Below are 12,567 nucleotides of genomic sequence, written 5' to 3'. Positions count from 1 at the left end.
GCTGCCTGCAAAACCTGAACTTTCCCAGGCTCACTTAGCTCATGACCCTTGGATCAAGATTCTCCTTGCTCCATGCCTATACCTGCGACAGCAGTCAGTACACTTCAGCACAGACTCTGTGGAAAAGGAACAGCAAGAGACAAGCTGAGCATTAACGACAAAACGTACCTCCAGCCCACACTTTCAGCTGCCGCAGCTTGTGACCAAGGGACTGCACTTTGGAAAAAGACAATCCTCACCTTTAGACTCTCTCAGTGGTAAAAACCACAGGCCTGATTTCCCATTGCCCCATACCTTTTTTCATCATTTACACCTGTGCAGAGTGAGTGGAGAATTCCAACCTGCAAACATTAAAACTTTGCAGTGGCGTCAATGACAATACAAGTTGCAAGGCAGTAGAGAACCAGACCTCAGAAGTCCCTTGACAATGACCAGAGGTGCTCACCCCCTTTGTCCACCAAGAAAAAAACAAAACAAAACACAAGCTTACCTGGTGTTTGAGAAAGGAATTTATAGAACATGAAGGCCAGTGGAATTATGCTTATCAAACAGTTATCTCCATTGGTCTCAATGAAGTCATGTCTGGTTATTGCTGTTGGATCAATATGATGCTCTCTAAATGGCCTGATAAATGCCTGTTGGTAGAAAAAACAAGATTTATTTTAATTATTTTTGCAAAGGTCCTACAGACTTTCTCCCAAGTTTGTGTGTTCAGTGTGAACATACAATCCATTTTCCTACCAATATGAAAAATCTTGAATTTAACAAAGGTTACTAGAAGTATGATTTTATCAATTAAACGTAACTTGAGAGCATTTAAAAAAAAAGTATAATTTATCACCAGAACGCAAAGTGTTCACACTGAAGAGGCTTGATGGAGCCCAAGAACTGTGGTTGGCTGATCGTGCAGGAATGCGGACATTTTCCTAGTTTGCATACCCATCCAGAACCAGCCACAACCTACCCAATACAGCAAAGGAACCTTCAGTGTTACCGCCAACACAGATACGTGACACAGATGCCATGCCAAACACAGCAAATAGCTTTATGTACTAATAGGCCGGGGTATAACAAATCTAGAGGACAAAATGGGCCACATTTTAAAAGACCAGTTCTAATTTTTGTGTCCACAATTAATATCAGTGGAGAAAAATATTAATTACAGTTAAGTGGCTAAAAATACTGCCTAGGGATAACCAGCCACAAGTAATCAATGGTGTTACATTGGAATGGCATGTGTGTGTGGAACATGTATGAATTCCCTAAGGGGTTGATTGTGGGTCTGGTATTCTTCAGCATACATCAATATCTTGGATGACAACACAAATCAGAACACACAAATTTGCATATGACACAAAAACTACAAGTTACAGATATCACAGAAGTTTGTGTTTTTGTTTGGATGTAAGTGCTAGCATTCCTGTATGAGAGCTAGGTATTGTTGTTGTTATTATTATTGAACATCATCATCTTGGTGAGAATCTGCTACTGGAGCAATGCCGTAACTTGTGACCATTTAACATCCCAATTTTCTGTGTGGGTATATTCTATTCAGACAAGACCCTGGCACATCAAATGTCTGTGGAATGAAAACAAATATGGGATATCATTACCTCGGGAGACTGCGAGAACTTTATCTACACTGCTACTGTTACAGGTTTCGTATGTTCCTCTCCTATAACCACAGAACTGAAGCAACATTTAGAAAAATGTTTGCTTTGACAACTAGCTTTTTACCAACTCGCATGGTTGTGGAGGTTTTGTAATTATATCAATTCACATGCTAGATTAGCTGCTAGCAGGTTCATTTGTTGTACTGCAGCAAGCTAAGAAAGTAAAATTGTGGGATTAAAGCAATCATTTAAAAAAAAAACATGGTAAAAATTCTTTTGGATCCCCACTTCTATAAAGGAAATACTTACACAACAGCCTAAATGACAACAGGAATTTTACAACACAGAACAGATAGTTCCCACTAGAGAGACTTTCAAATACTTACTTTTCTGTATAAATATCATGTCACAGGATTACTACTCAAATTCTCACAATGAATGGAATAATTTACTTTAAAGAATAAGCAAACTCTAAGTAAGCCAAACTCCACAAACAAAACTAAGGTTTACTTAACACAACTGCAAAGAACCTTAGAGACATTTCAATTACAACTTCTGCATTTGAATTTCCAGACCAAATGATTTAATATCAGACTTTTACAGCTACAAGATTTTACATTCTATGGGTACATGGATATTGACTGATACTACGGAACAAGGAAGGAAGGAATTCATTAGAGAAAAGACAATATAAGAAAGAGAGAGAAGCTCTGGTACAGAAACTAGATTATTAAAAAAATAAGTTAACCAACCTATAATTAGTACAATTCAAAGTTCAAGCGAAGTATATTTCCAACAAAAAGTTGACCAGCAACTACATTACCTAGGCCTTGTCTACACTGGCAGCATTATGTAAGGTACATATAGCTACACTTTATATAGGAAAGCAGGCTGTAGCCACACTGTGGTATGTAGCTACATGCAGCAGTGAAAAGCTCCAGCTGGGGAGAGGTAGCGGGAAAAAGCTCTGGCAGTTCCCCACTGCTGAAGCCTTTCTCTGTGACGGGAAAAGGCTCCAGAAGCAGGACGCTACATGCAAAATATAAGAGCGTAGACAGGAGTGGCACTGCTCGGGCATGTAAAGAGCCATATAGGGTACATACCCTAAGGTTCTGGCATGTCTTTGCTCTACTCACCTAGCAGTGTGGATGGTGAAGCACTGCTTATTTATACCCATGCTTGGGGTGTCATGCAGAGTCTGTACTCTTCATGCCACCACAAGTGTAGGCATAGCCTCAGACAGATATAGAACATCAAAATATCTCATTGTATTGATGTTCATAAAAAAAGCCATACTAATCTCTTCATACTAATTCTCCTTCTTGTCTATCAAGCACCTAGAACATGTTTGGGGCTGACTAGTGAACGAGTAACCACTCAGTACAAATAACCATAAAAAGAAGTCTATCCCAAGTAAGGGAGAGTTAATTTGTGCTTGAAGTATAAACATATCTTGGATCAGTAAGTTGTAAGTTTCCTCTGATTGTTGCTAAATCATTCAATTTATTTTAATTGCTATATTTTTATAAAAACAACGAGGAGTCTGGTGACACCTTAAAGGCTAACAGATTTTATTAATTTTTATAAAACTCTTACAATCTTGTACACAAAATAAGTAATAGATTTGTGAATGACAGTCACTGTCGCTAGGTTAATTATAACCGTATACTGAGTTCTCCCAAAGTAAATTGTTTCCAGTTACTAGTAGATTCTAAAAGAAAAACTGCAGGTGGGCAAATGCAATGTATTACTTTTTAAGGCCCTGATCTAGCAACTGACAGCACACATGCACAGATAGGCGCCCAGACAGAACCCCATCCGTTGCAATGGGGCTCAGAGAAACCACAGTGGTGCATCTGCATGCGGTCAATTGCAAGATCAGGGTCTTAGCTGGTAGAAAAAAATTCTGGTTGGATGAAAGATAATTTTTACATTTTGATGACAAGTTTATTATCTCGTAGAAAAATATATTTCTTAGATCAACTTTCAAGACACAAAAGAGAATCTGAAGACTGCTATGTATCTTTACAAGTTGGCACATGACTTCAGAAAAAAGAAAATGATCCCAAGAACCTTGAAAGAAGGAAACACCCCTGGTTCGAAGATGACTTATGGAATATTTTGTAAAATTTCTCAGGAGAAAGGGAAGCAAAGCTGCTTTTTCCCCCATATGAAAAAGAATGAAAACCTGTCATTCATCAAAGTGGGCTGCTGAAAGAAACAAAGAAAGAAACCCTGCAACATTTAAAAGACTGCAAAAATTTCTGAATGTCATTAGAAACATCACCAAATTTATAGTACAGCACAAATAATACACCTATGTATGCATAATGATAGAAGCAAATGGAAGGGAATAGCACCATGTTAAGGTTCTTGCATGGAAATGGGATTACAACACATGTCCAATTCTAAGAGACAAATCCCATACTTTCAGACCAAATGGGAGTACTGCACATATAAGGAGCTATTTGCTTTCAGGAGGATCTAAGAGAAGAATTTTACATGGTATTTCAACCATCTGTATCCACAAGTGCTTGAAAAGGGATTCTATGAATAGTGGAACAGCACTGGAACAAACGCCATGATGAACTGAAAATACTGCCAAACAGCAAATAGTGACTTTTTAAGTGGTACTGTAGTTGCCAGCTCATTAACAAAAAAGATAATAAATATCAATTGCACAAAAAATATATTATTTTTATATTATTTAAGAATATTATTTGAAAGTTAATGCATATAAGTCCATAACAAACATTCTGATACTAAGCACTGCTCCAGGTAAAATAAAAACCTGGTATATATCTGACCCATTACCAAATTCTAATCCTAATTTTTACGTATCCAGATAATGCAAAGGGTCACTTTAGTATGGACGGTCGAGATGAACATTGGGCTGAGGCTAACAGGGTTCTATGTTTGCTCAGAGACTGGTGTGTGAGCGTGGGAGGGAGGAGGGGAAATCTCCTGCCCTGGGTCTGAGGTGAGGTAGAGGAAGCACTCCATCATAAAACCTCCTCATCTTACTCTCCCTTTTCTTCCTGGCCCTGCTTTTCAGGGCTAAACAGAAATTGTACTTCTGTGGAACATATGTTTCTCCTAGAGAACGAACGTACCAGGAATGCCAGTCACTGACCAGGATCACTTCTCAGCAAGTGAGACAATATCAGAACCCTGCTGATCTTGGCATATCTCCAAGCTGAGAGAGAACCTCCAAGAAAGGGGAGGGGAATAAAGACAAGGCACAATCCTCTTACAAAAACCAACAAATTCAACAATACTAAACACTAAACTAATAAAACTAACAACTAACTAAAGACTAGTTGAGGCAAGCTTGACTGACTGAAGTGGGCATGCTAGATGTGCTGTCTCAGGCCAAGGTGGTTGAGAAGGCACTGAGAGGGATTCATCCATGCAGCCCTATGTAGCCTTGTTGCATGGCATGAGGATGAGTAGGGTGCACGAGTGCACCAAACGGACATTACTACCAAAAACCTCCAATCGAAAGCAAATACACGCTTGACATGGAGCATCCATAGGGACACTACTCAAAGATCTGTGTCTTTTGGAAAGAATGTCCCTTTCTTGTAACTCATGCTTTGAAAACATAAGACAGTCAAGCCTCAGACCTAGAAAGATCCTACATTACGAAGAGATTATGGCATTAAAAGATTTTGTTATCTGGTGTGTAAGAAGCAAGAAATTTCTCAAAGAACTTTAAAAAAACCCAGCATGTTTAATTGGAGAAATGTGTCAATTTATTTTCCTGGTATGGCTAATAGGGTAGTAGCACTTTTTGTTCTTGCAAATCTCTGTATTCATTATGCTAAGGAAGTACAGAAATCAATCTGAGAAAAGAGAGCTAATGGGAAGTATTCAATTAAGCACCAAACAATCACCATGAAAGAGCATATATTGAAATAATTGCTTAATACAAGAGCAATGATGCTGATGTGAAGTCCTGCAAGTTACAAGCAAGCTGATCTACTGATAGTTTCAATAGAACTTTCTCTATGGGTGGATTTCAGAGTTCTTACACTTCCAAAAGGAAGCATGAGAAAAGTGAACAATAGGAACAAGAAAGGAAACATAAGAAAATAGCATTCATTTGTTTGAATAAATAATCTGAAGTAAACTGAAAACTAAACTGATTTACACCAAGTAATTATTTGGAATTCTACAATAAGAAATTTAAAATACTCATATCCTCCACAGCTCCTCCAATGGACTTATAACAATGCTATTTATGTAAAGAAGATGTATAGTAGCCACTTAGCAGAAGATTAAAATAACTGCTGCAAAAGCAAAATTATGTACTGAAGCACTATTAGAACTATACCACCTCCTCCTAAAATAACAGCATTAATGCACTGGCTCTGGAAGCATGGATGGATCTTTGGTCAACACTAACCACCGAGCTAAAAATATCTGTCACACAGCAAATGATAAAAATGACTGCTAAGACTATACTCTGAATAAATACATAAATTTGAGAATTGTAAACTTGTAATCTGAATAGCTATGCAGGAGTCAAACTTCAGAAATAAGATCACTGATAGCTATTAAGTGGGAGACATAGCTTCAATGTGGTAAAATAACTAATAAAATCTCTTGGCATTTCTTTTGGCTAAAATACATGGCATACAAAATGACAATTGTTATGAAAAGTATGATGGCACAATGCTTTCTAGCCTTTACAAAGATGGATTTTTGCCTTTAAAATCTTTTAGAAAGGCCATTCAGAAGAAAGATTTTCAAAAGCACCTAAGAGATTTGGGAGCACAATCCTCACTAACTTTCACTAGGTCTTGTGATCTTAAATCTCTGAGGTAGCTTTGAAAATTTCCCCATTAGCTACCCTTGGGAAGTCATAGGCTAGTTTCAATTCATTTTTTTTTTAAGTGAAAGAGAAACAGTAGCTTGCATTGTTGGGTCCCAAGGCCCTTTCCCCTGTTTACTAGAGTCGTGTTGGGTCCCTGTAAAATAGGATCTGGCTGGTGCCCTGAGAGGATGCAGGTGACACAGTGAACAAACAAAATGACCAAGGAGCTGCAGGAGAAGTAACCACTAAGGTAAGATGTGGTAGGGGGACAATCTTGCTAGGGCAAGCAAAATATACAAGTGATATTGTGCTGGCAGGAGACTGAAATTCCTCTTGTAAGACATAGCTATGTGACAAAGAGCTGTATTTGTTAAAACACTGAGATTTCCATTCTGGAATCTGCAGGATGGGTAGTTCCAGAATGCTTCTGGCTATATTGCTAGAAAATGGGTTAGGGGTTGGACACCAAGAAACTATACTGCACCAGAGAACACTGGAGAAAGATTGTGCATCTGCACCTCTGAAAACCAGACCCCTAATTTAAAAGGACAAGTTAGAACATTTTGGTCTCCAAGTCCATCTTCGGGACCAGATTCCTTCCATAATTGCTCATCTCATTGTTGGCAACTGTGTCAGTACATAAGCCAATTAGAGGGCTAATTTCCCATCTGCAATCTGAAATTATTGTTATTGCATGTGCACTTGTGTGTACAGAATTATGAAATTCTGGCACTAAATCATAGACCTTCACCCTGGCCTGCGTGTCCAGTATTACTTCAGACTAATCCTTTGATGCTTCAGGCAGGAGTCTGGGAAGATCTTTTGTCCCTTTGTTCAATGTGTCTTTCAGGAAAGTCAGAGACCTCTCTCTCCCTGCCTCTGTTCTATGTCAGTTTTTCAATCCTATTGCTAAATGATGCCCGCCTCTGCACAATGACTTCAATGCAAGCAGTAGAAATGGAGTACTTCTGGGAATCAGGCCCCCTTCCTTTAGGTTCCAAAACACAGATTTAGGATTTAGGCACCCAAGTCTGGAATGTTCTATAGTTATCTGCCTTCTTCTAGTTTAAGCCTGTTATTAGCTAGATCCTAAATATGTTGTTATGAGTGGGAAAATGGTTCAAAAATAATATCTCATCTCTTTCTGATAATATTGGTATAATACTTCCTGTAATCTGATGTGCCTCCCCAGAGATATTAGTAAAATTAATGGTTGCAATTCTGGCATTATGTAAGAGAGAAAGATCCACCCTCAGAAATGGGTAGACTGACATTTAAGCTTCATGTGTTTGTACAGTCTTAGTATTACAGTTTCACTGTAAATTTCTTTGCCATGGAGATTGTTACTAATATGCGAACAACAAGTCTGAGGGTAAGCACTCTACCTTGAAAATGAATAAAATATAAACATTACAGGAAAGAAAGACCTTGCAAGGTCAACTGTAGAGCAAGGGCAAACCCAAAAGCTACACACAGAGGCATCAAGCTGCAGTATGTGTGGTTCACCGACAGGACTCTAAGGAAACTCTGAAAACAATGGGTCAAAGGAGAAAAGGGAAGAAGTATTACAGCATCAGATAGGTCATGGTCTTAGCAGCTCAGCAGCAAAAAATATGTGAGGATTGCAGCGAGTATGAGAAAAATCCAACCACTCTGCCAGCCTCTCAAATACAGTCTCAAACCGGTCACTGTCTTGTGACTGATTTTTAAAGAAGGAGGTAAAAAGTGCTTAGCAACCACAAGCTCCAAACACAGCCATGAAAGGTCAAGAAATATGATATAAAAACAATCACCTAAATGTAAAGGGAAAATTCCCACCCCTCCATCAAGAGCAGTTAAAATAAATGCACAGTTCAGTCTCAACTATCCAGCCTCGGGCTATCTGAAATTCCAGGTTAAAAACAATGGTACAGCTCTTTCATATAGTTATGCACAATGCATTTCTATCCCTTTTATACAAAAGCCTATCTTCCAAAGATTAAAGAAAATTTGGAATATAATAGGGCAGGGGGGGAAAATCAGGGCTGTACTGCAGAATTTAGGAATAACAAGTTATTTTTACATAATCTTTTCATACTTATCTCAAAGCACTTCAAAAAGAAAAGCAAATATAATCTCAATCTTACAGATATGGACGATGAGGCACAGAAAGATAAAGGGACATGCCCAAGATCACATAATAAGTCAATGGAAGAAACAGAAATAAAACCCAGTTCACCTGATTCTCAATCCAGTGCCCTGATTACACTGCCTCTCAGTTTAACAGGTATATTGTACACATACAGAAAACACTTACTTTCAAAATATAAAAAGCTTGATTTTGCAAAAAAAGTGGTAACCCAACCACTCCCCACTGATTTCAATACTCGATTTTACCCTGGCCTAACAACTTTAGGGACTTGAATTCAAGGGGAGCTGTGAATGCTCTGCACTTTTGAAAATCTTGGCCATTGTTGAAGACACACACATTGCTCCTTCAATACATACAAAATGCAGCTGTTAAAGTCATCTCCCTTGATCCAACTGATGTGCATGTCACTCCCCAGTATGAATTACTTCCACTATTGCATCAGATATAAGTTCATCATCTATTTCAAGGCTCTGTCCATTCCTAATTATCCACCTATATCAAGTTTAGCACTACCCCCCAGACCATCCACTCCATCAATATTACTTCTCATCTCCATCTGCTTCTCACAAAGTCACCTGACCTCCATAACATCTGCCATGCAACTATCTATGCAGGTAATTTAAGCTAGTCTGCAAGGGCCCTTTCCATGTCCAGAATTAAGACCCATTTCTTCCATCCTTCCTATCTTGAATCTAGTTGACTAATATAAACATTCTTATCTCCCTCAACTTCTTGAATGTCTGGAAAATACATTAGAGAGACAAGGTGGATGTGGTAATATATATTTTATTGGACCAACATCTGCTGATAAAAAAAGAAAAGCTTTCAAACTACACTGAGCTCTTCTTCAGGTCTGGGAAAGGAACTCAGTGTCAGAGCTAAACACAAGGTGGAACAGATTGTTTAGCATAAGTAGTTAACACAAATTCTGAGGGACTTGCCTCTTCCACCAACAGAAGTTGGTCTAATAAAAGGAATTACCTCACCCACCCCCTGTCTCTCTAATATCCGGTTACCAACCTGGCTACAGCACTGCAAATGGAAAATATACTGTGAGTGCTACCAAGTAGCTAAATATAAATAAGTAAATGAATAATATGCATTTAAAAAAATTCACCAGATAATGTTAGAGAGGACTGACTTTAGATGGAGACCCATAATTAATTTAATTGTACCATTTCTGCTAAATAAAAAGGTAAAATTATTTTAATTACAAAACACTTCTAAAGTAGTTACATTATTACATATTGTTCCTGGCTGTTGCTAAATTGCAATTAATAATTTTGAGACTAGTCCTTTAAAATAATCCACTCTTTCTTAATGAAAACTATAAGCATTTATATATTGGAAATTCAGATCAGAAGTCAGAGTGGAAAAATGAAAACATAAATATGCACACAAAGCCTAATATCTCTCTCATATATATGACCAAAATTGTTGATATCTAAGAAGTGTGTGTACCTGTGTGTAACACACACACACACACACACACTTGCACTTTATTTATTTGTACACACCTCAGATGTCACCATTTTAAGCCCATGCCTCATTTATGTCTATTAATAATTTGTTTTGTGAAAGGCAGACATATATGCTATACCACATACAAAATTAAGTGAGGATAAAATGGAGCTTTTGCTATGTATATCCTACGAATGGTCTCATCAACCATATTATTTTCATATTACACAGCAGCTTCTCATATAGTATTTCAATGACCTGATTAAGTGCCAGATTTGGCAAGTGTGCACACATACACACACACAAAAATGAAGATAAAATGGATTCTTTTGTCAAAGATGTATTTGAGATTAACGGCAAGCTGGCAGATTGAATGTGTTACACTGCACTGAGGCAATTACTGTAGTAGGTAAAGCAAGTGATAAAGATTTATTTAGTACAAGGCTGATATTCATTAATCTCTTTAAACCCCATGTTAAGGTTGTTTAAAGCACTGTAGATCTTCTCTGGGAAGGTCTGTTGAATCTATGACAGAAAAGGCAGACCTGCATAAATGCAGTCCAAGTCTCCATGGACTATGACATTTCTATACCTCCACAGGGAGGCCAGTATTTTAGATTAGTTTGGTTAGCACTGCAGATGTAGCATGCTGATTTACTAAACTCTGATGCAAGTACCGAAAATAATTAGCGTATCAAAGATCACTTTCTTTCCCCTCTTTTATTAGTGTGCTAAATATGGCATTGTCACAAGGAAATAACTTATTTCACTGGTGTTCAGACTTTAACTGCAGACTTACAAAAATGTACGTTTCTTATAAGAGCTGTTTTTTTCCAGTGCTGATTTTTTAAAAATGAACATATTACACAATTGCACAGAGATCACTCAATTACACCCCTCCTTCCACACATCTCAGTATAAGGTACTAATAAGCATTTCTAAAAATTAAACAGTTACGTTGGTGCTCGGATACTGTAGTAATAGGCATAGTAGAAATACCTAGATTTAGTGCATAAGCTTTTCTGAACTTCATTTTGTGTGTCACAGATTAAACTTGTTCAATGGATAACCTGAGCACTAAAATTTCACGCTTTTACAGCATTTACTTTATAAAAAAATAATTCTTATTGGGTGGGTACAGTGTTGCCAGTGTTTAAGTGAGATCCATTTCTCAATACATAAGAAAGAATGAACACTGTCTCAAGAGTTTTGGGCAAGGTTCCCAGATATTGCTGGTGGATGGGTGCGTAAAACCAGAAAGACACCCACAACCCTTCCTGATTTTTTATCTTCAGAAAGCATATTAAAATGATTTATTTCTAGTCTACTGCTCATACTGAATACAAGTCAACTTCTCCTTACCTCGCCAATGACAGGGATATCAACGGAACCCCAGGTATCAGCTCCCCAGTGAACCATGCCTGAGGCAAAATCAGCTGTAATAATTCCAGCAACTGGAAATAAAAAAGAATGTTAACAGTAGAAGCTAATCTACACACTGAAGTTACATCAACCACTTACCCTATGCAGCAGATAAAATTTAAAAAAAAAAGTCCTGATTTCCAATGCAAAAATACTTTTTATGAGACCACACAAAACTAGCAAAATTCAGTTTAATCAATTTCAATTAAAAGAAAGGTAAAGTCTACATTTAAAAACATTAAAAAGCTGTTTCTGGAATCATGCAGAATCAGAAAATCACTTTTACATATAAAAATCCAGCAAGTCAGCAGGTGCCAACTTCATTTTAATAGTAATCCATTAATCAGTTTTTAAAGGTTTCTCTATTGTAGGTTTACTTAACCCAACCTAGCACAAAATAATGGGGCTAGCCCAGTGTTTCTCCAACATTTTTTCAACCATATTTTTCCTTATCTCTCTCTCTCTCCCCACTTTTCTCTATGTGGCCTATATAGTTTTGTATCTTCATTGAAATACCTTCCCGAAATGCCCTTCATTCCAGCAACATAAAATGGTTCCATTGTGCAGAGAGCCTTTTCCAAAAGAGCAAAATTCTCCAGAGACTGCAGTTTCCAGATCTGAATGCTTAATTTCATATACTAGCTCAACAAGGGCAAGGATTCAAAAATACTGGATCAGGGGTTTATTGTGATCAGACTACAAGAGCTACTTACACTGAACTATTCCCTCATTTTCAAATGCTGGTTCAATATTAACATCTAGCAAAAATGCTGAAGTTTTATATTAATATTTCATAAGCTTTATATACAGCATATCAGTAACTCAATCCACTATCCATGAAACTCTATTCTAGTTATTAAAATACAACTAAAAGGAAAGGATTTTTTAAATGGGCTAATTATCTAACTCCAAGATTCATGATTTGCCTGTCAAACTAAAGTGAAGAAGTTAATTCAAAACAATTGCCATACCAGTTACATTTCCCCCATCAATTATTAGCATTGTCCTCCTTAGCTACCATGTAAACAAACTCCCCTTCACAGTAAATAAATTCTTCATGCAAACCATCTTTGTCCTGAATTTAAAAAAAATATTTGAAGTCAGTATGACATGTTGTCACA

At 37.4% G+C, this 12,567-nt stretch overlaps 1 protein-coding gene across 1 annotated transcript in view; it reads right to left on the bottom strand.

Moving 5' to 3' along the window:
- The window catches only part of LOC125620817 (plasmanylethanolamine desaturase 1-like), a 127,471-nt gene that overhangs the window by 64,254 nt on the left and 50,650 nt on the right, over window positions 1-12,567 (bottom strand). Inside the window, exons 4-5 of the mRNA XM_048816982.2 lie at window positions 11,387-11,478; window positions 491-635 (exon numbers count right to left, since the gene is read on the bottom strand). Of these exons, the coding sequence (XP_048672939.2) occupies window positions 491-635; window positions 11,387-11,478 (237 nt within the window). The remainder of the gene's footprint in view (window positions 1-490; window positions 636-11,386; window positions 11,479-12,567) is intronic.

Source organism: Caretta caretta, chromosome 12 (assembly GCF_965140235.1).
Source record: "Caretta caretta isolate rCarCar2 chromosome 12, rCarCar1.hap1, whole genome shotgun sequence".
NCBI lineage: Eukaryota > Metazoa > Chordata > Testudines > Cheloniidae > Caretta > Caretta caretta.
The sequence above is the reverse complement of the archived record's forward strand: the minus strand, read 5'-3'. Positions and strand labels throughout refer to the sequence as shown.